This window comes from Hypanus sabinus, chromosome 13, assembly GCF_030144855.1.
Source record: "Hypanus sabinus isolate sHypSab1 chromosome 13, sHypSab1.hap1, whole genome shotgun sequence".
NCBI lineage: Eukaryota > Metazoa > Chordata > Chondrichthyes > Myliobatiformes > Dasyatidae > Hypanus > Hypanus sabinus.
In genome coordinates, this window is record NC_082718.1 from 89,516,396 (window position 1) to 89,542,637 (window position 26,242).

The window sequence follows — 26,242 nt, forward strand, 5'->3', positions numbered from 1 at the left end:
CACATTTCAAATCACACTCAAGGCCCAAGAGCACCTGTTATTATAAAAGGGTGTAGATTGCAGAGAAAGAGAACAGGGAATAGCTCAGGTGAGAAGCTGAGGTATTAACAACAAGGACGAGGGGTAGGTTTTCAGTGGAACCTTACCTGGGGGAGGATGGACACCTCAGACACGGAGGCCAACGCAGAGTCAGGCTCTTAAGATGAAGGTGGAATAAGCCTCAGCCTTCCAAATAATACTCCCTTCCATAATCCAAATTCCAGAGGTTTGTAAACACAACCAGCTCCATCATGAGCAGTGGTCTCCTCACCATCAAGGTCACCTCCAAACTGACAATGCCTCAAAAAGGCCGTACCCATCATTAAGGATCACCACCACTGCTACCATCAGGAAGGAAGCCAGAAGACACATACTCAACATTTCAGGAACAGCTTCTTCCCCTCCACAGTCAGATTTCTCAGCAGACAATGGACCAACCCATGAACACAACCTTGCTATTTTTGCTCTCTTGTTGCACCACTCATTCAACTTAATGTTTAAAATATAGTTCTTGTGGTAAAGGTTTTTTATGTGTTGCAATGTACTGCTGCCGCAACAAATTCCACGTTTGTCAGTGATAATTAACTTGATTCTGATCTATTGGTCCTTGTACGCACGGTAGGATTTTAGAAGTGACATCTAAAGAGAGCTATCAATACTCAGCTTACAAAGGTCCTTATCTCAAGGAACTGCTTGCACCAACTTTAACCCTTAGTCTCACCTCTGATTTTCTAAGCTCACTTGTCTGGGTCTTTAATGTAATGAATTATCCCAAGCTGCCCCCATATGACCTCCAAGAGGGACACAACCTTGTTGTAGGGTCTGAAGGCTTGCATACCTCAATGACCCGGAGAGCTACATTGGCTGGAGTCACGCTTTATGCTCGGTTCTTGATAGAGCCACTCATGTCTAAAAAGCCAAAGAGTAGAGGACGGACTATGAATGGTCCACCAGTCCTCCGGGGTCAGGGGTTCAGCTCAGGGCCAAAGACCCTAAGCTGATCAAACAAACTGGTTATGGAAACAGCAAAGAAGAATCCTTCTACATCTGAGTGTGACAGTATTCCTGAGTCTCCACCTGGGACTTGCGTGACTGACAGTAGTGAAAACCAAGCTAATGACATGATGAAGGAAGCCCTGAACACTGCCAGAGATAGAGGACCCTCATTGCTGTCCTGAACGCCAGCAGCATAAAGGGCAGTATTAAGTAAGCCAGCCCCTATAGGAGAGATACTAATTGAAATTTGATATTGATACTCACAAGTTGAGGGTAGGTCAAAGATATATTTTTTTAAATATAGGCAAGATGTGGGCAACCTCTACCATGATGGGGGATCAACTTGCATCTCTGGGTAATTGGTTCAAGCCTCTGGCTTGTAGGTCCAACCAAGGCACAGCCACCAACAGAGCCTTCATGAAAACCAGGGATTTGCATTAGACCAGTACTGAAGGATCAGGCAGGATAAGCAAACAGCACAGAGGTATAAATAGAGGCAAAAGAAGCAGTAGGACTATGCAGATTTGGGAAGGACAAGCAGAAAAATAGCCAGTCAGCACCACATCAATTAATTGCTAAAATAACAGACAATTACTGGGTTAAAAAATTACCTTCCATTATTATGCTGCCTAAGGCTCACCACAATAGACCATAAATGATCGTGCAGGCGGATATTGTGCATAATCTCAAGATTTCTTGCTAAGAATATTTAAATGGCCATTGCTGTTCATTCATAATTAATTTTAGCAGGCAAGGATAAGTATTTAGCCATGTAAATCTTGTTGAGCAGTTGGCCAAAGGGAACAACTCTATAATCGATTACATGCTTTCATCCTTTAAAATACCCTCTATTCCTTTGTCCGCATCACCACGGCTTGTCAACATTTTAAGAGAACAGAGAGAGAGCATCTTGCAAGGTTATCTTGATGTATGAGGTGTATTTAAAAAAAATTCTGGATTGATTGTTTAATTACTGATATGAGTGAGGAAGACAAGGGTGTTCAACAACATAATAGTCAATTTTCTTCAACAAGTAATTCCTGGTGCAAAGCACTTTGGAACATTGATGTGATAAGGTGCTCTATTAATGCAAGTACAGTCAATCAACTTCACGCAAGTCAAGGTAGCGAAGAGCATTCTCTCCTCCCCAAACCCTTACCAGGTCTGCAAAGGAAACAACAGGAAGGGAAATGACAAGGAGCAGCTGAGAGCCTGCAGTACCCATGTGAAATGCACTTCTCCTTCTCTATCCCCCTTCCCACTCTATTACTTCTTCACTTTCCTATCACTTCCCCCAAATGGTCCCCTCCTCCTTCCCTTTCTTCTATGGGCCACTCTCCTCTCCCATCAGATTCCTTCTTCTCCAGCCCTTGACCTTTCCCACCCACCTGGCTTCACCAATCACCTTCCAGCTAGCCTCCTCCCCACCTTTTTAGTCTGGCATCTTCCCCCTTCCTTCTCAATCCTGAAGAAGGGAATCCATCTGAAACGTCGACTGCACATTCTTTCCTTCGATGCCCCCTGACTGGCTGAGTTTCTCCAGCATTTTGAGAGTGTTGCTTTGGATTTCCAGCATCTGCAGACTTTGTGTTTTCATACTTTCATGACTACATTGCCAGAATCCTGCTCCAGGTTAATCTATAGCAGGAGTTCCCAACCTAGAGTACACAGACCACTTGCTTAATGGTATTGACCCATGGCATAAAAAAGGTTGGGAACCCCTAATCTATAGGTTTGCAGATGATACCACTGCAGTGGACCACAGTGATGAGTTGAAGCTTAGTGACATGGCGTCATAACAACATCCTTTCCCCCAATGTCAACAAAACAAGAGCTGGTCTTTTACTTCAGCAAGGGCAGTTTGCATGTTGCTGTCTACACCAATGGTGTTGAAAGTGAAAGGGTTGAGAGCTTCAAGTTCCTAGGTATGAACATCACCAGTGTGGATCTGCACGTGACCTCCAGAAACTGCAGGGAGCTGTGGACACAACTCAGCACATCACAGGAAGCCAGCACCTCCTCCATGAGATCCGTCTATAATTCCCATTGCCTCGGTGAAGAAGCTAGCACAATCAAAAACCCCATTCACCCCAGACATTCTCTCTGCTCCCCTCTCCCATCAGGAAGATTCAAAAGCCAGAAATCACATGCCATCAGGATCAAGGACTGCTTCTATCCTACTGTTATTAGATGCATGAATGGACCTCTTATCTTATAAAATGGACTCTTAACCTCACAAACTACCTCAATATGATGCTGCACTATATCACTTTCCTACACTGCACTTTTTCCAGTAGCTTTTATATTGTACTACCTTATTCTAGTTTAGTGCACTATGTAATGTGCTGATCTGCGTAAACAGTATGCAAGAGAAATTTTTCCACAGTGCCTTTGTACATGTGACAATAATAAACAATTAGCAATATTATAAGATGTAAAAACTTGCTTTTACTGACTGCACTACTCAACCCACAGTACTGTGCAAAAGTCTTTGGCACATACAGTGGCAAGAAAGTTTGCGAACCTTTTGCAATTGCCTGGTTTTCTGCATTAATTACTCATTAAATGCAGTCTGATTTTCATCTAAGTCACAATAATAGACAAACACAATCTGCCTAAACTAATAACACAAATAATTGTATTTTCCATGTTTATTGAACACCTTGTTTAATCATTCACAGTCCAGGTGGGAAAAAATATGTTAACCCTTCTACTTAATAACTGGTAGAACCTCCTTTAGCAGCAATAACCTCCACCAAACATTTCCTGTAGATGCTAATCAGACATGCACAACGGCAAGGAGAAATTTTAGAATATTCCTCCAAACAAAACTGTTTCAGTTCATCAATATTTCTGGGACACCTTGAAGGTACAGCATTCTTCAGGTCATACCACAGCATCCCCATTGGGTTAAGGTCTGGATCTGGCTTAGCCATTTCAAAGCACAGGTTTTCTTCTTTTTAAATCATTGTCGTCAATTTACTCTTGTGTTTTGGATCACAGTCTTATTGATCATCCAACTTCTATTAAGCTTCAGGTGACGGACTGCTGCCCTGACATTCTCCTGTGAAATGTCTCAATGCAATTTTGAATTCATTGTTCCCGCCACGACTGCAAGCTGCCCAGGCCCTGAGGCAGCAAAGCAGCCACAAACCGTGATGCTCCTTCCGCCATGCTTCACAGTTGAGCTGAGGTTTTGGTGTTGGTGTGCAGTACCCTTTTTCCTCCAAACATAGCAGTGTGCACTTCTGCCAAAAAGTTCAAGTTTTGTCTCATCTGTCCACAGAACATTGTCCCAGAAGCGTTCTGGAACGTCCTGGTCTTGTGAGACATGTAGCAGTGCTTTTGTTTCGGACAGCAGTGGTTGCCAGCATGATGTCCTTCCACGAACAGTACTTTTTCTATAGTGGACACACAAACGGAGACTTCAGCATGTTCTAGAGATTTCCGCAGCTCTTTTGCTGTTACCCTTGGGTTCTTTTTCAGCTCCTTCAGCATTGCACGTTGTGCTCTTGGTGTGATCTTTGCAGGACGCCCACTCCTAGAGAGAGCAGCAGAAGTACAAAATTTCCCCCATCTGTAGTCAATTTCTCTCACTGTGGAATGATGAACACTCAGGTCGTTAGAAATGCTTATTTAGCCTTTTCCAGCTTCCTGCATCTCTACAATTCCTCTTCTCAGGTCCTCGAAGTTGCTTGATCGAGGCATGGTGCACATAAGCAGATCTTTCTTGAGAAGAGCAGGTTGTGTGTCTTTTTCATAGGTTAGGGCACCTCTACAACCTACACCTCCAATCTCATCTCATTGACTGGAACACCTGACTCCCTTTCGTAGAAAGCATTACCCCAGAGGTTCACATACTTTTTTGAACCTAGTCTGTGATTGTTTAAAAGGTGTACTCAGTATTGACAAATAGCATAATTGTTTGTGTGTTATTAGTTTACGTAGATTGTGTTTGTCTATTATTGTGACTTGAATGAGGATCAGACCACATTCTATGAGTAATTAGTGCAGAAAACAGGTAATTGCAAGGTGCTTACAAATGTATACATAGCTAGGGTGCCTAAGACTTTTGCTCAGTACTGTAGTATTTTATGTATTGTACTGTGCTGCTGCTGCAAAAAAACAAATTTCATGACATATGTGAGTGATGATAAACCTGATTCTGATACAGGTCTCTATTGTGGACTGAGAGTGGGAAGGGGGCAGGGAAAGGAGAATTACGATTGGGAAAAGTGGAAGGGCAAGGGGAGGAAGAAGGAAGTACCAGAGAGACATTCTGTAATGATCAATAAATATATTGTTTTGAATCAAATGACTTTGCCTGGGGTCCCAGGAGTGGGTGTGTCTGAACCTCTGCCACCGGCACTCTTTCTCAGCCACTTGTCCCACACCCCCTGCGCAGTGCGGCACACTGGCCATTCCCAACATCCTTTGCCCCCGCCAGATTTACAAACTCGCTGCCTGCTCCACGTTGACCAATACAGTACCATGTGACAGTCTGAAGAACCCTAGCTTTATCTACGCGCCCAAGGTTTTCGCACGCTACTGCATGTCCTTAACATAGAAGACTGTCAAAGAGCAGGCACAAAAAGAAAACCAGAGATTGGATTTGTACGTAATTTTGAAAACTGTGATTGTATAACTTATTGAAAGGGTCTGGGGTGTCTAAAAATTTCAGAAGGTAGACCAGGACCAAGTCCAAGTCCAAACAGATGCTAATAGCACGGAAGAGTGTTTTGTCCATTGTTTCATTGCTAGACAAGAATGTTTGATGGATGTCTTAGTAGTACGGAGTCTGGGTGGCCGAAGTGGGAAAAAGTGTCCAGGTCATTTTCAAGAAGAAACTACGACAGGTTGAGTACCCGTTATCCAAAAATTCCAAAATTTGAAATCCTCAGAAATCCAAAGTCTTTTTTTGAGTGCTGACATGACGTCACAAATGGAAAACAGCACAAAGCTTTGGGAAGGTCCCCAGGTGAGGCACCACAGATAATTCTCGGAGAACTGACCTCACATATGTAATGAACAGAAGTTAATGAAAAATAGGAAAGCACTGCATAAAGTGAAAAATGAAGATCCCGATCGTGTATTGAAAGAGTGAATTCATCAATGTCGGAATGAACATATGCCACTTAACGGTATGCTGATCATGAAACAAGCAAAGATCTATCACAACAAACTGAAAATTGAAAGTAACTGTGAATATTCAGTAGGCTGGTTGCAGAAATTTAAGAAAAGGCACGGTATTAAATTTTTAAAGAGTTAAAAAAATTCGAAGAGGAAGCGTCTGCCGATCGAGAAGCAGCAGAGAAATTCATTGATGAGTTTGCCAAGACTGTCGCTGATGAAAATCTAACACCAGAACAAATCTACAGAGCTGATTGCCACCCTGCAGATATTATATTTTCATTATATTAACAGAATGCAATAATTTTTACTGGTAAGTTCATATGTGTGATGAACAAGTCTAAGACAAAGACTTCTTATCGATACCACATAAATTCAAAGTCAAAGATGATGGTGATCCCAAGCCGTCTCATTATACATTCCAAAATCCGAAACACTTTGGCCCAAAGCATTTCGGATCAGGGCTGTGTCATCTACATCTATTCATCAGTCATTCACTCAAACTACCGAAAAATTAGTCACATCTGCAGTGTTCTGGGTGACATCTAGCAAAACTGAGGCTCAAGTTGCACCCACTCCGAGTACGTACAGGGATACATCCATGCCTCCATTTTGGAGGGCGTACCTACCGTATGAGAATAGGTTGAGTGAACTCAGCCTTTTCTCCTTGGAGTGATGGAGGATGAGAGGTGACCTGATAGAGGTGTACAAGATGATGAGGAGGCATTGATCGTGTGGATATTCAGAGGCTTTCTCCCAGGGCTGAAATGGCTGGCATGAGAGGGCATAGTTTTAAGGTGCTCTGAAATAAGTACTGAGGGGGATGCCGAGGGTAAGTTTTCCACACAGAGAGTGGTGGGTGCGTGGAATGCACTGCCAGCAATGGTGGTGGAAGCGGATATAATAGGGTCTTAGATTGGAGCTCAGTAAAATAGAGGGCTATGTGCTAGGGAAATTCTAGGCAGTTTCTAGAGTAGGTTATGTGGTCAGCTCAACATTGTTGGCCGAATGGCCTGTAATGTGCTGTAGATTTCTATCTTCTGTGAGAAAAAGAACAAAGCCAGCTGCAACCCTCAGAAGAGCACATCTGGCTGATGCTACAGTATCCATCAGGAATGTGGCTTCCAGGACCCTAGCATGAAAGAACCATAGTTGCAAGTAACAGATATGTCCTTCAAGGCCCATTAATGACACAGATTTGTTAGTTTAATACCATCAGCTGCCTGGACTACTATAGAACTGCCTGATTTGGAGTTTAAATTATAAGTCTTCTTTGGAAGGAGAGCAAGTACCAAACTACACAGGCAACAGGGCTTAATATTAATGAAGTACAATGCATTCCAGGGAGTTGCCAACATGGGGACACAACATATGTGCATTCCACTAGTTAGAAGCAAGCTCTTCAATGACAGCCGGGTGGCTCTCTGCATTTCAAACTATGGTATGCGTCCACAGTTAGATGTACAAGCCAGTCACAAGTTGACACATTAGGCAGTTGTCCTTCACATCCCAGCATTCATCATCAGCTTTGTGACAGGTGCCCATCTTCAGCGCAATGGTGGAGCAGAGGTGCCTACCTTAATGCTCCAGACTTCCCTTAGTGAGGGACTTTATCACACTAGCCAATCCAGGTCAAGTGAGCGGCTTTGGTAAAGACCCAACGGGGAACACACACAAAACACTGGAGGAACTCAGCAGCCAGGGGCTGGCTTGCCCCTCAGCATGCCTGGTATTAAGTCAGAGCCTACTCTCCAAGTGGGCATCTTCACACCTTGCCCATTTGATCCTACAGAGGGATCAGATCTACCCATTAAGCGCCCTGGAACCTGGAGTCCAAAAAAAAGAGCAGACACGTGAAAATCTTTGCAGTTCTAATCCACCATGCTCCCGGGGCGCTGATACAAATCAAGAACTGGGCAGCTCCCCCTGCAACTTCCAATTTGAAAAACTGAATTTCCTGTAGGCCATGAAAAAAAAATAAAACAGTCTTGGGACAACAATCCATCATACTCTCTGAGCATCACTTCTGCATTCCATTACCGCACGAGCAGTCGAGAAATCTTTGTGAGATTAAAAATACCAAAAGCTTTGCAAGAAAGAGCACCCCAAACCATTTAGATGTTCTCCCAGGACATCACACATTCATCTTTCATAACTTAACCCAACACAGAATCTAACAACTACTGGTCTTCAGAGAATAGCTCCACTAAAGTACATCTCTATTATACAATCCAAAACATTTGACTACCGTTCTCCTGCATAAGTATACACGCGAGGCAAATTAAAAGCTATATAAAAGTAATCAAGAGCTACTTTAATGAGATTGCTCGAAGCCGAACAATGGCCTAGAATAAAGCTACTGAGGACACAGAACATCTCTTTCAGGTTAGTCTCTGTGGTCCCTTCATAGCCAAGATCCATGCCCCAGCAGAAAACTTCTGAACTGTGCACATCTGAAGTTCTTCAGAACAAGCCAGCTTCTTTGATCTCCCTCTTTTAGTATGATGTGCTTTAAAAATCAAAGTTCAAAGCAAATTTATAACCCAAGTACATCCATGTCACCATTTACAAACCTGAGATTATTGATTTACTAAGATGCAGCATGAAATAGGCTCTTTGGCCCTTCGACACCGTGCCAGCCAGCAATCCCTGGTTTAACCTTAGCCTAAGGACCTATCAACCGGTACATCTTTGGGCTGCAAGAGGAAAGCAAAGCACCCAGAGGAAACCCACACAGTCACGGGCAGAACGTACAAACTCCTTACAGGAGGTGCTGGGAATTGAACCCAAGTCACCAGTACTGCAAGGTGTTGTGTTAACCACTACGCTACTGTGCTCTTGCACACTCAATAAATCCAGTGAAAGACCACACCCAACAGTGTGGACAACCAGTGTGCAAAAGACAAACTGTGCAAACACAAAAGGGAAAAAACCACAAACAAATAAGCAATAAATTTTGAGAGCATGAGATGAAGAGTCCTTGAACACGAGACCATAGATTATGGGAACGTTTCAATAACAGAGCACGTACAGCTATATAAAGTTAACTCCTTTAACCCCAGAGGGGTAATGCAGATTAATTTTCAAAAAAACAACTTTGTTAACAAGAAATATGGTGCTGTTGGAATGGAAATTAGAGGAAGGAAATGGAACCGAGCTCAAATACACCTGTTGGAATAAGGGCAAATCAAACAGTACCCAGTAGGGGGAGATATCTGAATATGAGATGGAAAATTAGGAGCGCAGGTGATTTATTTAAACCAGGTGTTTCCAAAGACATAGCAAGATAAGAGAAAAAAAATGTAAAAAGTAGCAAGTTGCATACACTGAAAGATACAATACAGGAGAAATCTTACAGCAATCAAAAAAAAATTGGAAAATTGAAAAAGAACAAGAAAGAAAATCAGCCAGACAAAAGGGGGATATCAAAGGTTACTTTTAAAACATATATGATAAAAAGAGCAGCCGAACGAGGCATGGAAACCTAGTCAAATCTTAAACTTGACCTGGAGGTAATGCCTGATACGCATTTTAAGAAGTTTGTTATGTTATGCAAAAGGGTGAAAATGAGGAGGTGGGGGGAGGGGGTAGATAGATACACCAGAGGAGTGTGGGTATGTGCTGTTGCTTGAGATAAATCTTCAAAAGAATGTCAAGTTATTGTGGCTATCAAGTTTTAAAAGTCTTCAGAGCCAGATGATATGCATTGCGGAATACTGAAGCTTGCTGTAGCATAAGGAGATAATACACTGGTTTATGTTTTCCAAAAGACATTTTTCTTGGAAGGACTAGTATTGTGGAAAATATTCAGAAAGTGAAGGAAAAGCCTGGGGGGAAATTGCAACAACCATAAACTTCCATGATGCAGTTTTCCGATTTCATGTTTCTCATGCCATTTTGCAAATTTGCAAGGTGGTGTGCCCCCCCCCCCACCAAATTTACAGCATGCCACCCACATGGAAAAGGAAGATTCATTCAATGGGATGTATAAACATAAAAATGAAAAGACACCTTAATGAGCTTTTAAAAAAATGCATTAGATATTTTATAGGAACAATCTCAGAAGTCACGGCATTTGAATAGTACTAAGGATTGAGACCTTGAGAAAGGTGGCCATCTCAAAGGAAGCAAAGACTTTCACGTTGGCAGGCTATGGATGATGCTGGCAGGATGATGTCCCTCTGCTACCTTATAGAAATTTTTGTTTTCCATTCATTTAAATGACATAAAGGTGGTACAGGATGGATTACTTCAAAGCTTGTCAACAATTATTAAACTTGAGAAAATGTAGGAAGACTCAGGGGAGCATTAGCAGACTGGGCAGTCAGATGGCAGCTGCAGTTCAATACAGAGAATCATGAAGCAATGCATTAAAGAACAAACGAACATCGGGGGGAAAATAGACAGCATAATGATCAGATTGCTAATATTTAGAGCAGGGGTATTCCAATCTGGGGTCCACAGACCCCTGGCTTAATGGTATTGGTCCATAGCATTTAAAGAAAGTTGGGAATCCCTAATTTAGAGAAACAAATTACACAATTCAGACTGAAGATAAATTGATTTTTAAGATAGATGGGCAGACAGAAAGAGCAATACAATAAAAAAAATTGGATTCCAGGCTTCATCCACAGGAATACTGAAACCTAAAGCAAAGAAAGTGGGATGAGGGGAAGAAGCAAACCTTTCCTCTAGGAGGCACATAAAATCATGGAGGGGTCTAAATAAATTGAATGCACTCGATCTTTTTCCTGGGTTGGGAAATCTAGAACTATCAGCTGAAGATGAGAGGAGAAATATTTAGTAGGAGCCCAAATGGAATCTTATTTTTGTTAAAAAAAAATGCAGAGAGTGTTACATATATGGAACGAGTAGCCTGAGAAAATAGCTAAGGTAGATTCATTAACAATGCTTAAGCGGGATGGGTATGTGGATTGTAAAGGTTTAGAAGTAACTGGGCTGAACACAGGCCAATGGGACAAGCTTGAATGGGCAAGCATAGACCAGTACGGCCGAAGGGCCAAAGCTTCCATGCTGCATGATTAAGAATCTTGAATAGTTTATCTAATGGATGCCACGGTGGTGTCGCAGTGTAGCAGTTAGCGCAACTCTACTACAGATTGGGGCGTCAGAGTTCAATTCCGACATCATTCGTAAGGGAGCTTGCGCGTCTTCCCGTGACTGTGTGGGTTTCCTTCGAGTGATATGATTTCCTCACAAATTCCAAAGACATACCTGTTAGTAGGTTAATTGGTCACTGTAAATTGTCCCATGATTAGGCTAGAGTTAAATCAGTGGGTTGCTGGTGGCGTGGCTTGAAGGGCTGAAAGGCCTATTCATGCTGTACCGCCAAATAAAAATAAAATTAATATGCTAATTTGATATAAAGTGGATGCTCTTCAAAAATAGCAGAAAAAAATACAAAAATGATTGAATCCTCACTTTTTAACCAACTTAGCTCCTAATCCAACCCTATCCACCTTAGTGATTCAGATATATATTAGGCTCTAATTTGAGCTGCTTGATCTAAACCAACATTCTAGTACAGTGCAGCACAATTTTGAATAATGAAACAAAAGGCAATGTTTCTTTAGGAGAAAATAAAAAGACAGAAGGCCAGGGCACAGATGTGCGATGTCCACGAACCAGGCTGGGCAGTCCAACCAGATGACAGGTCGGCTCTCCAGCTTGAATTATGACTGGTGAACCCCTAACAACTCAAGGTCAATAAGGTGTCCGTGGGCTCTATAGCCAGGGTTCCACATGGGCAGGAGGAATGAGATCCGATGTTCCCCCCACCCCCTCAGGTTCACAAATCAATGGGACGAAGCTCAAGGCCTAGTGTCTGGGATTCCAACATCGGCGAACCCAGAATCGCTGCCTAGTGCTCAGTGATCAGCGGGTCCTTGGGTCGATGCAGAAGATCGAGACCCGTTGCGAAATCGGAAGACCGGGAGCCGAGGCCTTTTGGCCAGAGCCCTGAGTCTGCAAATCTCTGTAAATCCACTGAGTAAGTTGAAACCCAACGCTCGTAAACCAAAGACAGAGTCGACTGGAGGCCAGAGGCCGAGGAAGATGGCCTGTCCTGGGGTTAAGAGCACTGTGTACGTGTGTGAATGGGAGGGAGTAAAGGGGCTGGTTTTGTTGCTCGTTGCAATCTGCTTCGTTGGGTTCTGCCGAGCATCGTGGGCATGCTACGTTGACAGCAGAATGCGTGACGACACTTGTGGGCTGCCCCAGCACATCCTCACGTGTGCTGGTTGCTAATGCAGATGGTGCATTTCCCTGCATGTTTTGATGTACACCTGATAATTAAACTTGAACCTTGAAAGCCCTTGGCACTAATCAAAGGAAAATTTATTTCGTTGGCCAACATTTCTCCCTGAATTCATACTACCACTGACCAGATCTGATGGCTATTCACTTCAATATTTTTGATAATTGTATTCGACAAGGATTATGAGCATTTGTGCCCAATTAAATGGTGATTCGGAAAAGGTTTCCCCATGCAAAAAAAAATGTTGCAAGCGAAATAAATCAATATGATTATCTGGCTCAGGGAACTTTCTAGAAAAGAAGAAATTGAGATGATGATCCAGAACAAAATGTCTCCCATTCGAATTGTTCAGTGTACAAAAAAGCACATAATAGTATTAAAGAAATACAATCTAGTCTCGGTTTTTCCAAGAGCTCTGTATATTGTCAGACCGACAGGCTGGAATGCCAGCTGCAAATAAAATACGAAAGCAAATTCATCCATCTTAAAATCTCAAAAAATAAATAGATCAGAGACTGTAGTATTTCCAAAGATTATTCATTTTGTTCAGCCTTATTGATTTATTAAAAAGAAAGAGGTTCATGTAGCATTAATAAGAGCAAGATATTTATTGAAGCAGTGATGTAATAGGTGAAGAATGTGTGTTATATAGTTCAGGTGCCATTACACCATGCGGTGAAAACAGATTAATAGTGTTAGATAAATCCCCCGAGACTTATTAATATCCATAAGATTAACTACACAGTTATGGATGAGATGTCACTGCTGAATTGAAGGTGTTTATATGAAGTGCATGTTAAACAATATCAATTGCCTTACAGTCTACATTTTGGTATTAATACCCCAATTGGAAAAAGTGCTAAATTGAGAGATGTGCTTTTGCACAAAAGAAGTTTAACAAGCAACATCATCACTTTATGAAAAAGCAGCGCATTGCTTTTATGCTGAAAATATGTAAACTTTCCCCCTTCGGGACAAATAACTATTTCTTCACCACAGAAGCATGTAAACCTTATTTTTAAATGAAACGGGCCACCGAATAAATCATAATATTTGCACTCGACTTCATTAATCAAATAATTTGCTACAAATCAACATTTTGTTTACATTACACTATTGTTTTGGGACCTGCTTTTATTAATTAATCATGAAACCAAATGTTTCTTTTAAAAAAACTATTTTTAATGGATATAAACAATTTACAAAAATATACATATATTATATAAAATATATATTACACACACATATACATACACACACATAAATCAAATGAAGATAACTCAGCCAGTTTTTCAATGTACCCACTGACATTAAGAATCTTCCCAAGAGTATTGTGGTTCTTCAAAAAAAAACAAAAGAGACCAATATAAAATGTAAACACACAGGTGGGATCAAAGATTTAAAATAAAATTTAAGTACAAGGGAGAGGTCATCTATTTGTGGCTTCAGTTTATATTTTATTATGCAGTTATAATGGTCAACAATCTGCCCCGATGCTCTGTCAGTCTTCAATATTGTATCATTACTTGAAAACACTTGCGATTTGATACAAGGCATTCTCAAAATTTTCCAGATGAAACTTTTTCCTCTGTAAATCTATTTATCCAAAATTACTATCTTAGAAATTCCATCCTCTTCCACGTTTACACAGCTGCTATTTTTTTTCTCCAGAGCTAGAACATGTGTTAAATTTTTATTCAGTATTGCTTATAAATGGCTATTCTTTTTACCAAATGTCATCAGCCAAGTTGTGGTTTTGTTGAAGGTAATACAGTATTACTCCTTTCTCTTCCTATTTTCACTTCTATTAGTGAAGCTTGAACGTTTATACTAGTGGGTATTCCATTTGCCAGAACAATTACAGTATGACAAATGGCACATCAATGTAATCCATCTCTTAGCCCTTGACAGGAAACCTATACACAGGACTGCCATTAATTCCTGTCTGGATTCTCAGGGGTACCATGTGTTAGTAACCATGACAACAAGTAGGCCGCCTGGTGAGGATGCCACCTCTGTGTGAAGGATGGGCACATTATTGCCGCATTGGAATTTAACCCCTGACACTTGGGCCTTTACTTACTCTTACTCAGAGTTACAGTCGCGAGTGATCCAATCCTCGCACAAAGGGAGGAGGACAAAGACAATCAAAACAAACAGCAAGCTCGTGAAGTAATGCTTTATGATAATCCCTCATGGACTATAGTAGCATTTGTAAACGTTTGTGTATTGCACACAAGAGAGATTATTAAGATAGCACGTCTGCCTCAGCACCAGCAATAACAATGCCGGTATTCCATTCCACAGCTTAAAAATTCATTTGCTTCCATTTCACCTCCTCGTTTCTGAAGTCAGGAACCTTCTAAAAATAACCCGAGTTCTGCAGACAGCCAGGTAGGACGTTTACCTGCAAGAAAATTGACAACTTTCCAATTTCTGGCAATGAGGGCCAGCAACAGACACTCCCTCAGCAGGTGCAGCGCAGTTAGATTCAGAGTACAGATGTTCCATTCTTTCCTAGCACAGGGGGAGGCCTGAGTGACGACTAGGTGTATCAAATATTATAAATGTTCATGTTTTTTAATTTTGTTCCACCTAGTCAATCAAGAAATGGCTTTTTATTTCATTAGGGATCAACACCGATGGTACTTCACAGTAGAGCATTCGTGACAACCTGTATTTGGCTTTCATATTTTAACTGATCGATGACCTCGAGTAAGAAAATGTCTCATCACCTCTCCCTGGCTCTTCTAACTACCAAAAGTTCCATCATTAACATCTTAGCAGTCAGCAATGTCTCGGTGAATGGTCCCAAACCCAAAACACCAACTGTCCATTTTCCTCTGTAGCTGCCGCGTGACCCTCTGAATTCCTCCAGACTCTCGCACGCTGCTTCGTCAGCGTCTCGTTTCCCTTCTGACCAAAGCCAGCCAGACCAGTGACACAAACGACACGGCCCTGAGCGCAAGCGAAGGGGAGGCAAGCGCTGGAAGAAGCCTCGCCTCCCGGCACCCGAGAGCATTTCCACCGTTTGCAAAGTCAGAAGCACGGTGAATGCTTTCCACTTCCAGCTCCAAAACTCATGACCCAAGACAAGACCACCCGGGGCTCCATGGTGAACACTGCTACACTGGCCCTGCGTGCACAAGACTGAAAGGCACAGGCGCAGAATTAAGCCATCTGGCTCACTGAATCTGCTCTTCCATTCCATCATGACTGATTTGTCAGCCCTCTTAACCCCATTCTCCTGCCTTCTGCCCTTTTGATGCCTTTACAAATCAAGAACCCATCAACCTCCACTTTAAGTATACCCACTGCCTTGGACTCCCCAGGCACCTGTGGCAGTGAATTTCACAGACACACCACCCTCTGGCTGAAGAAATTCCTCCTCATCTCCATTCTAAAGGGGTGCCCTTCTATTCTGAGACTGCACCATCTGGTGCTAGACCCCTCCACTACAGGAAACATCCATACAAACACTCATTCTGAAAAATGCACAGCTGCAACCTTCTGAGCCATCTTCTACAAAAGCGCCTGCCAGACCTCCGCCATCTAAAAAGGGAAAGGTACCACAATTTGAGCTTATGTAGACAATTTATGCACAACTAGTCCTTCACAGTGCATTTTCCAGGGGAAATTTTTCACTGAGAGAAGTTGCAGTAGTTTTGCTCTGTATGGAGACAGCATTTTCTGTGAATTGACTTTGCCGCAAATCCTACATTGTGCCATCTGACTGGCTTAAGAACAAGTCTCCAAATGTGAAAACGTATCATTTCTGGGTCAAAAAATCCAAGAATTCCTTACCAGGCATGAGTGCACATTCACAGGGCTACAGATTTTTTTAAAAGTTCTTAGCTGTAAGTCACCAAGTTTCTAACAACCTAAGGGCTCACTGGAACTAGCTGAACTAAGCTCTGACACTTCCCCGTACATTCAATTCCAGTGTTGTTACACACCAAACTGCCAGCATTCCTTAATCAGTGCCATCAAGCTCCGGATTTCTGTGCGACAGCCAAAGACCTGACCTTGTCGGCCATGGTCCAGAGTTGGGCTTCAGATGAGAGTCCAGTTGTAGAGCACCGATTTCTAACCTTCCCCAACAGTTCCAGCATTACCTTACCACTCCGCTGGGTTTCACTACTTAGGGTTGGGAAGGTGTCCAGTATTAGCAATGGCTAGGTGCAAACACATGAAACTCACTCCCACAAACAAGCTCTCATCCAATCAAGAAAGAATTTTGATTGCCTCAATTGACGGCCAAGTTCCACAAAACCTTCTGAACTTGATTATACAGGGATTAAGTGCCCAGGGCTCTCTGGAATTGAAAGTGTTTACTGCCTAGGATGGGAACTGGTAGGAAAGGGAAAACAAAGGATAGAGGATGGGTCCCAGGCGCTGAAGATCGTTGGGGAGGGGGGGGGGAATAAATGAAAGATACATCGGGTACCTTGAGCTTTTTCTTAAAAATAGGGACTTTTATTTCTCCATGGGTAATTGAAGGTCAGACTGATTTGAAATTTAAATCCAAAAAGGCTTGTGATCCCTACCTTAACCTCCAACACTGAAAATTCCCCACACACTACACCGGAGTAAAAACTAATTTCCAACACCAGCACAGCTGTGACCTCTAAATAACAACGGCAAATTTAGTGCCTATCCCATCCTTCAAATTCAATAAATTATATTTTGAAGTGTGGTATACTATTGAGATGCCAGTTAAACATATTGAAATTATGTTTTGAATTAATCTTTTGGAAATCATTTTATAAAATATTATCAATACAATTCACATCATAAGAAAGCTTATCATTACAATATCAAATTAATCAAATCAAAAAAACACTCATTTGACCGAGATGGTCATTTCCATCTTAATGCCAGACTCTCTCATGGTGATAACCTCCTGTGAGACACTCAGGATATTAGATTATGTTAGTTATTGCAAATGACAAGTAAACCACTGAAATATTCTTTCACTTCCTTCTGGCACTGAACTCACCCTTACACATCCTTCTTGCTTCTTGGTGTTTACCATTACCATTCAGCTGACCTCTCTGTTCCTGAGCCTTTAACAGAGCTGACCACGCCTCTCTATAGTAGCCAAAGTGCATGATCTAGTCAGCTGACCAACAGAGAACTGTACACAGGCACTCCCTGACCTTCCCCACAACAGTACTGCTAATAACCTCTCTCCACCCGTACTGGATCTGGAGATTTCGGACTCTCGACATTCGGCATTGCAATTCAATCTCTATAGCATTGCCAAACTCTGCCCTGCTTGACTCACTCATTCCAGCATTACTGCCGATTTGACCAGTCCAGTGGACTTCTGACCGGCCCCCACTCGGTCTACCCTCTGCCAATTTTCATACATTCAAAAGACCATGGCCAACGTCACGTCACAACCGCTATCTGACCTGGTCATCATTTCCCTAACTAAGCCAATTTTTGCGTTTTTGAAGTCGCTTCTTGACCTCAGCATTTTTCATCTTTGTAAACCTGTTCCAGCACATCTGCAAAAAAAAAAATCCATTCTAATTATCAGAACGTTGTGCAGCACCATACAGGCCCTTCTGCCCAAAATTTTGTGCTGACCTTTCAACATACTAAGATCAATCTAACCCTTCCCCCCACAACATACCTTCCATTTTTCTTCCATTCACATGCCCAAGAGTTTCTTAAAGTGTCACTAATATTTCCATTGCCCTCAAATTTAACTACTTCAGCAGTGATTTCTGCAACTTAAGGTTCCAAGGTTTTAAGCTGTGGAATCCTCTCGGTGTCTTGCTCCTCCTTTCAGATGATACTGAACACCTACCACTTTGCCAAGCCTACCAGCACCTGCTCCTCCATTACCTCATGGGGCCCAGCGTCAAATTCTCTTTTGAGAGCAGGCCTACGAATTGCCTTGCGACTTTTTAACCAAACTGCTGGATAAATATGTTGTTGTTTTTGGGCCACTCACGCAGGTTGGTAAGGGCACTCTGGAGGTTTATCAACACTCTGTATCAGGCGAGGCTTTGAACCCTGAACAGGGCGGGGGTTGTCTCAGGGTGGAAGCAGTCACTGCGTGGGATGACCCAAGTTCCCCATTGGTCCCCAAGCAAATTTGGTGCCTTGTGCTCATTGTAAAATTGTTTTCGTCCTAACAGTTCAGGAGAAAATAAAAAGCCACAACAGAAATCAACTTTTATTTGCAATAATGCAAGATCTTTAAAAAAAAATAATCCACAAATGCACCAATTTTACCACGTCTGCAGACCAAACCACACAAGCTTCTGAATTACCTGCCACCTCACTTGTCACAGCATATTTCTAAGGGTGCTTTGCAAAAACTTCAGCAGGAAAGACTAAACAATAGTTAGTCTTTGCAGTTGTGTCAAAAATTCTCCTCCTCCCCCCCCCCCCCCAAAAGACGCAGCATCTAGTGACTTCTGATGGCAGCAATTACTCTAGGGGCCTACTACTGGTGGGCCCAGAAGAGCTGAACCAGGCTGACTCATTAATACGCTGCTGAGGAAGATGTTGTTCAATGATGGCGATAGACAGCTTCACCGACTGAATCAAATTCTTGTTAAAAGCACCTATCGTCAAAACGCGAATAAAATAAATCAGCCAGCAGCATAACTAGAGGACGTGTCAGGGCCAGCACCGAGGTGTAATAAATTATCTTCACAAGCGAAGCTGATCGGATAACTCACAAGCAAATACGTACGTCTGGTTGATTGAGAATTACATGGATAGAATCTGGCAAAAGTGTTAAGCTATCAAAGAAACGTTAAGACTTTAGAATACTGAAACATTGGGCTCTAAACTGTACAATGAAATACATTAGCCATTGTACAGTGAGCAGATATTGGAGTATGTGTACTTAAAATCTGCACTATAAAACAACAGTAGTGCCATATTGGGCTCATATTGTTTATTATTAGCTTACACTGACAATTCCACAATTTTGAGAATCATTCCGGTTAATAGGAATTTGTATTTCTATTAACTTTTACAATTTTTTTTTAAAAAAACAAGAATCATACCAACAACAACACTGAATTAAAAGTGAAAAAAACCTCTGCCTGCGTCTCGCCCGCTCTACTCGGCATCGTTTACAATCTGCAACTTGGTGTCACCGGGGGAGGGGGGGGGTACCTGAAGACTAATCAAGACCAGACCCAAGAAAATTGAATTCATGCAGTTGCCATTGGATCTAACTCATCACATAACGTTGATTTAAGCAGTTACCCACTGAACGGGGTCCAGGTGCTCTAAAGGCAGCTGCTCTGAAAGATGGGCCCAGTTTTCCAGTTCAGAAAAGACCAAAAAACCCCTCAAACTTCAATAAAAATTGTTTAAATTTCTTTAATTGTGCATTTTCCGCCAGGGGTATTACCCCTAAAGAGAAGTTTTTCTCCAGCACTTTACAACAGGAAAGAATGAATGGATGGGTTAATTCACTACCACCCTGAGAAATGACTCGTTAAGGCAGAATTTACTGAAGGACTTTAAAAGCTGCGTTCCTCAAAATGAACATTTACCTTTCTCCTGTACTCGATGGAGGTCAGACTGGTGCTTCAAGGAAAGCTGAAGAGCAACGATTTAAAATGGCACAACTGACAAAACGAAGAATGCAACCGGACTGATGACATTTTCTCTTGTAAAATTTATGGTAAACGATCGCCACAAGCAAGGGAGACACAAATGAAGGCAAGGTTGAGTCGAGGCAAGCTCGAGCAAAGCGGAGCAGAGGTGGAGTCGATGCCAGTCCACCTAAACAGAAAGCGAGGTTAAGCGACAGGCCGATTTGGAAAGTTCGGGTACTTGGCGGTGGGGTCCAGGCCCAGAGCGTATCGATGTGACAGGGCCTCGGTCCCAGTTCGACAGACGACCTGACGTTTGGACAAGTTAAACGCCTGGCCAGATAGATTGAAAAGGCAGGGTGTCGGGACAAGAGGCAAGAGTCAGACGGTTCTGCTCATTACTCTGTGGCATCTACTCAGGTCTGCGCTGAACTGAGAAGGAGGCTGTGGCCTGCTCCAAACTCTGTGCCTGAGGTGTCCATGATGTTTACAGGGCTCTGTGCTGAACTCAGCCCTGCTCCAGGCTTCAGGCCTAAGGACTCCCTTTTGTTCTGAATGCTAACACTGTTATTGATTACATGATATTTTTCCCCTCTCTCTTCCTCCCCCCTCCCCACACACACACAAGGTGTCTGACTGACTATTTTGTGGGTTCTTTGATTTGCGGCTGCCTGTAAGGAGACGAGTCTCAAGTCTGCATAAAGTATACATACTTTAATAATAAATGTACCTTGAACTTTGAAATTAACATTGTTAGTTTGAAAAGCTACAGTCAGAGATGATCAAAAGCAGGAAATAATTTTTCAGCCCACCTACTTTAGGATATGAAGGCAGAAAAACATGCAGAACTATTTCTTTGAAATTTAATCTGGAGGGCAGCCAAACTTTTAATTTTCTCCTGCGACTTTAAATCTCAAGTATTGTTCACCTGCTGTAATGTAGCCCTCTGACAACACACGCCAACTTTCATAAATTTATAGAAATTGAGCTGGAAAGATACTTGAGCATTTTATAGAGATGCAAATGACAGCCAGAGGGCTGGTGGCTGTTGAGTCGAGTGGCTCCAATAGGCTTTGAGCTTCCTCACGTTTGTGGCATTCACATGGGACCGTGGAAAGTCTCCTACAACTCACCCTGACCGTCATATATTCTGCACATTAACCAAGGTCACATAAACCTGCCACCTCACTATATTAATGCACACACTGCCAGCTATATTTCCACCACAAACACAGAGCAAGGCTATTGGGTAATTTGGAACCTGAAGGGAGAGGTCATTTGAAGGTTATATTTACTTCCATATTTGCCTACATTCTGGAGAAGTGAGTCCATTTTAAGGGCTGTTAAATTTCATTACATTTTCAGTCTATTACTAAATAAAATTGGCAAACCTGTTTAATTGGCTTTGGTAACTTGTACCTTAGCTTAGAGTGTATAAAGCCTTACACACCCCCAGTCAGTGCTTACATAAGCACTGTACAATGCATGCAGGCATTCCCAGAGAGAAAAAAATCCACTGCTCACTTCCGAGTTAAGCACCTTTGAATGAAGCTATTGTTATGCCTGCAGTTCATAGAGATCACACGGGGTTCCAATGCCCAGTCACAACAGCAAGCTGTAGGCTACTGGCCCAGAGGAATAGTCCTTCAGATGTTGACCAGTTCATGTTCCAACGACGACCCCAAGCTCCAGACAGCCTGTAATTAAGTTCGTTCTCGCTATGAAGCCAGACGCTGTTCTTACTGGATCACTCCATGTCTTCAGGTGCTTAGTGCACACAGATACTTACATACTGCCCGTTAAGCAACAATGAAGGTCCCTGCACCTCTGGCAGTGTTCCAGGCTTCCTCTGCTTTTCACTGCCGTCAGTCACGCAAGTCCCGGGTAGAGGCTCAGGAATACCGTCGCACTCGGATTGTAGAGCATTCTCCATTTGCCGTTCCCTTAATTTTGTTTTACCAGTCTGGGTTGCCAGCCCTGAGCCAAACCCCTGAACTCTGACCTCTACCATTTGACCTGTATGGCATGGTGGAAAGCACAAGTACTGGCAAAATGTCTCCTCGTACTCTGCCCCCAGAAACCTTAAGTGAGCAGAACAATTTGACAGATGCCTTTATGATGTCACCAAAGGAGGTGTATCACCAATTCATTGCATACTTTAGTCCTGATTTTAAGTGCAAGGTTCCCAAATTTGCTTTAAAAACATTTTACATTGATGCCATAATTTACTTGACAATTCCCCCACACTCAAGCCCACACTACCCTCTAATTAAGAAAACTGAACCCTCTAATTTCAGTTGACAACGCGGAGGGTCCGCTGCATTGTTGAAGTGGTGTGTTTTCGATGATACAGCAAACTAAGGCTTGTCTATCTTGTTCAGGTGAATTTAGATCAGAGCTCACACATCACCTTCTCAGCAGGCTGGCCTGGGATCGTTCACTGCAAGTGTTTCACCAGAGCAGCTGAAGTGAAATGCATCCTTAAAAAAAAGGGGAGTATGCAATGGCTCAGTGTGTGAGCACACCACACAGCCAACTACTGGGCATTTCAAGACTTTGTAGGTCTGGCTCAGATTTAAATCCACAGGTTAGTGATCCCATGAGAACCAGACCTAATGATTTGCAGAAAGACATGCAAATCTCAGCACCCAGTCTTTTTGTGTTCCATCTAAAAAAAAACGTTTGCACTATTCGGGGTCTCTGATGTTGTTTCTTCCCTGAATTTCAGGGGCGCCCGAGTAGTGTAGGGTTAGTGCAACTCTAATACAGCTTGAGGCTTTGGAGTTCAGAGTTCAAAGCTCAATTCCATCACTAACTATATGGAGTTTTTACTTTCTCCCCATGACACTGTGAGTTTCCTCCGGGTGCTCTGGTGTCCTCCCACAGTCCAAAGACATATCAGTTAGTAGGTTCATTGGTCATTGTAAATTGTTCTGTGATTAGGTGAGGGTTAGGTGGGTTTCTAGGCACCATGGCTCACTAGGCCCGAAGAGCCTGTTCCATCTCTTAATAAATATTTTACCAGTCCTGAAGTTTGTTATTGAATTTATAATTCTCACAAATATTATAGCAATTTTTTTTAAATCAAAGAACTGCTGATGCTGGAAATCTGAAATAAAATCAGAAATGCAGGAAATACTGTGGGTCGGACAGTATGTGCGGTAAACAAAAATGGAGTTAACAGCTTAAGGGTAGGACGATTTGAGAGAACAAGAGTAAAAACAATTAATTTATGATGCAGAGAGGGTGGAGGAATGGATAGAGCAAGGAGATAGCTGTGACAGGGCAAGGCCAGGTTGCCACGGTCATCTCCCTGTTTTCAGAGCCACGAGATGGGTTAATGAGGGCGGCTGAAGAAAGCAAGATCAAAAGGGGGATGTGTTACGAATATGAACTGTAAGACTCTCTGTGACCCGAGACCCGGGGGGTGGGGGGGTGGGGAGAGAGATGCAGAAGGTGTGCAGTATCTGTGAGGAGGGGAAATGCTAAGTTCATGATCCAGATGGATGACCTTGCAGCAAAAGTGACAATCCTGACAGAAGGAGGGTCATCATATATTGTTGAATTTTATATCACGTCCAGGCTGCTACAATACAGTGCAGCCTTTGGGACACATGATATCAATTTCAGCAATTTGAGATAATTCTTCAATATCAGATTCAACAATGTCAGTTTGAGGGGAGGTCCCCCAAAAAGATGAGGAGTCGTCCTTCAAGCTGATGTCAGGTCTTGTTGGAGGAGAAGGCAGATTGATAGTGAGATGGAGAACTGAGGTGACTAGCTGCTGGAAACACTGAGTCACCACTATTGTTTGAGTTCCAGGATTCCAAAAGCAACCCCCTCCCCCCAAGCACAATCTGCAGATTCTCCAACACTGAGGAAACCACTTTGTAGATAACGATGATCATTAAATTGTCTATAAAGATTGAACGAAGTGCTAGTGATTCTGGAAGGGCACCTCGAGCAACTGAATGATGGGAAAGTTAGAGATGGCAGTGTAACATCTCCTGCAACCGCATGGGAAATTGAAAAGAGAGGGAGCAGGCGAGGAAGCCATGATCAAAACCATCCTTTCAGAATGCAGGCAGAAAGAGTGGACCAAGGGGGCCTCTAACCTGGCTCTGTCTGCTTTCAGCTGGCCTAATGCTCTACAGCATCAGCGATCTCGGTTCAATTCCCAGCACTGGCTGGGGGGAGTTTGTACGATCTAGTCTCCTCCCACATTCCAAAGACGTGCTGATTAGAGTAGGAAGTTATGGGTTATGCTATGTCAGCGATGGAAATGCAACGTCACCCGTGGGCTGTACCAGACACATCTTCAGACAGCGTTGCTTGCTGATGCAAACAACGCATTTCACCGGGTATTTTGATATTTCAATGTACATGTGAAGGTAATCTAAAAATAGGGTGGGAGCTGAGGTACAGGAAATAGATGAAGTAAACTGCTTCTCAGCACCTGAAAGCTGACCCATTTTCTCATCTTTCCAGATCTGATGCCAATACTAGCTGCTCCTCTCCCCACAGAGGCTCCCTGGCCCAAGTGCGTCCAGCATCTATTTTTTTTATTTCAAACATTACAGTCGGCAGTTATACCACCACAGTGCTCAAGTCCACACAGGATGATGCCGACACGTTAGTGAGACATCAGGTTGGGCTGTGTTCAATGACCTTACATCTTTGACAAATGAGAACAGATTCTCAAAAGAGATCTGACAGTAAACCAACTGACAAACGTTCAGAATCAGGTTTAATATCACCAGCATTGGTCGTGAAATTTGTTAACTTTGTAGCAGCAGTAAAATGCAATATGTAAATCGAGAAAAAAATCCGGGATTACAGTAAATGTATATAAAAATTAAATAGTTAAATTAAATTAGTGCAAAAATATAAATATAAAAAATTAGTGAGGTAGTGTTCATGGGTTCAACGTCCATTCAGAAATATAATGGCAGAGGGGAAGAAGCTGCTCCTGAATCACTGAGTGTGTGTCTTCAGGCTTCTGTACCTCCTACCTGATGGTAGCAATGAGAACAAGGCGTGACCTTGGCAATGAGGGTCCTTGATGATGGACGTCGCCATTTTGAGGCATAAACTCTTGAAGATATCCTGGATACTACAGAGGATATTACCCATGATAGAGCCAAGTTTAAAACTCTTTGCAGCTTATTTCAATTAGAATTCTCTCCATGGTTCATCTGTAGAAAGATTCAAGTGTTTTGGTGACCTACCAATCTTCTATAACTCCTAATGAAATACAACTGCCACCATGCCCTCTTCGTAGCTGCACTGGTATGTTGGGTCCAGTATGGATCACCAGAGATATTGACACCCAGGAACCTGAAATTTCTCACTCTTTTCACTCTGATCCCTCTGTGAGTGAGGGTGTGTATTCCCTCATCTTACCCCTCTCTGAAGCCCACGCAATCGGCTCTTTTGTCTGTTCGGGGTGGCACTGGAGGGTTGTACCTTGCTGCATGATACCCAGTACAGGGACCTGCAAGTTGCTTGGTCCTTCCTAGTGACACACAACAAACTGCAGTAAACTAGGGAGGAGAGCAAGTGCTCTGCACTTCTTATTTCCTCTTAATGAAGTTGCACTGTAACATTTAAGGTCACACAGCCACCAAGAGCTTGAAATTTACAGTGGGGCCCCACTGCAAGTGTTAAGACAAACACCAATTCAGCGATTATGAGAAATCCTAGATCTGGTCTCTTTTGGAGCTTCAGTTTGAACTTTTTGCAGTCAATAAAACATACTGACATTTCCAATTATGATGTTATTGGGCTTTCATGTTAAAATATCAGGCCCTCTGTGCCACACCGCCTAGTTCAGACTTCTGGGTTTTATGCCAAACCAGCTATTCATTAGTTTCAGCAACGTATTAATAATCTGATATACTTCTTAAAGAGACCTTCCATAAATCTGTCCAAAAAAGCCCCTGAAAACACTGTACTTACTAACCTCACTACACTGAACAAACACTACTATGATAGTAGGTTTATCGATTAAGCCAACACTGAGCAGTAATGTAGCTGCTTGGCACCCTTCTACACTTGTGACTGACAAATCAATTTGGCTCAATCCCACAGACTCGGTCTGACAGATCGGCAGCTCCAACTGCTTATTAGCTCAATGTCAGAAATTTCTGTGATTCTCCTTAGCAGCCTTCAATATGTTTGATAATTTCACCAAAACCATCTCAGCTCCTTCGGGAATGCAGCACGC

At 42.6% G+C, this 26,242-nt stretch overlaps 1 protein-coding gene across 9 annotated transcripts in view; it reads right to left on the minus strand.

Moving 5' to 3' along the window:
• cux2b (cut-like homeobox 2b) overlaps positions 1-26,242 on the minus strand; it is a 362,613-nt gene that overhangs the window by 247,989 nt on the left and 88,382 nt on the right. The window contains exon 1 of one of the 9 annotated variants that reach the window (XM_059988139.1): positions 17,442-17,492. The exons of the other annotated variants lie outside the window; for them this stretch is intronic. Coding sequence (XP_059844122.1) covers positions 17,442-17,483 — 42 coding nt within the window. The 5' untranslated portion in view covers positions 17,484-17,492. Of the gene's footprint in view, positions 1-17,441; positions 17,493-26,242 lie in introns of those variants that run through there. 9 annotated transcript variants of the gene reach the window in all.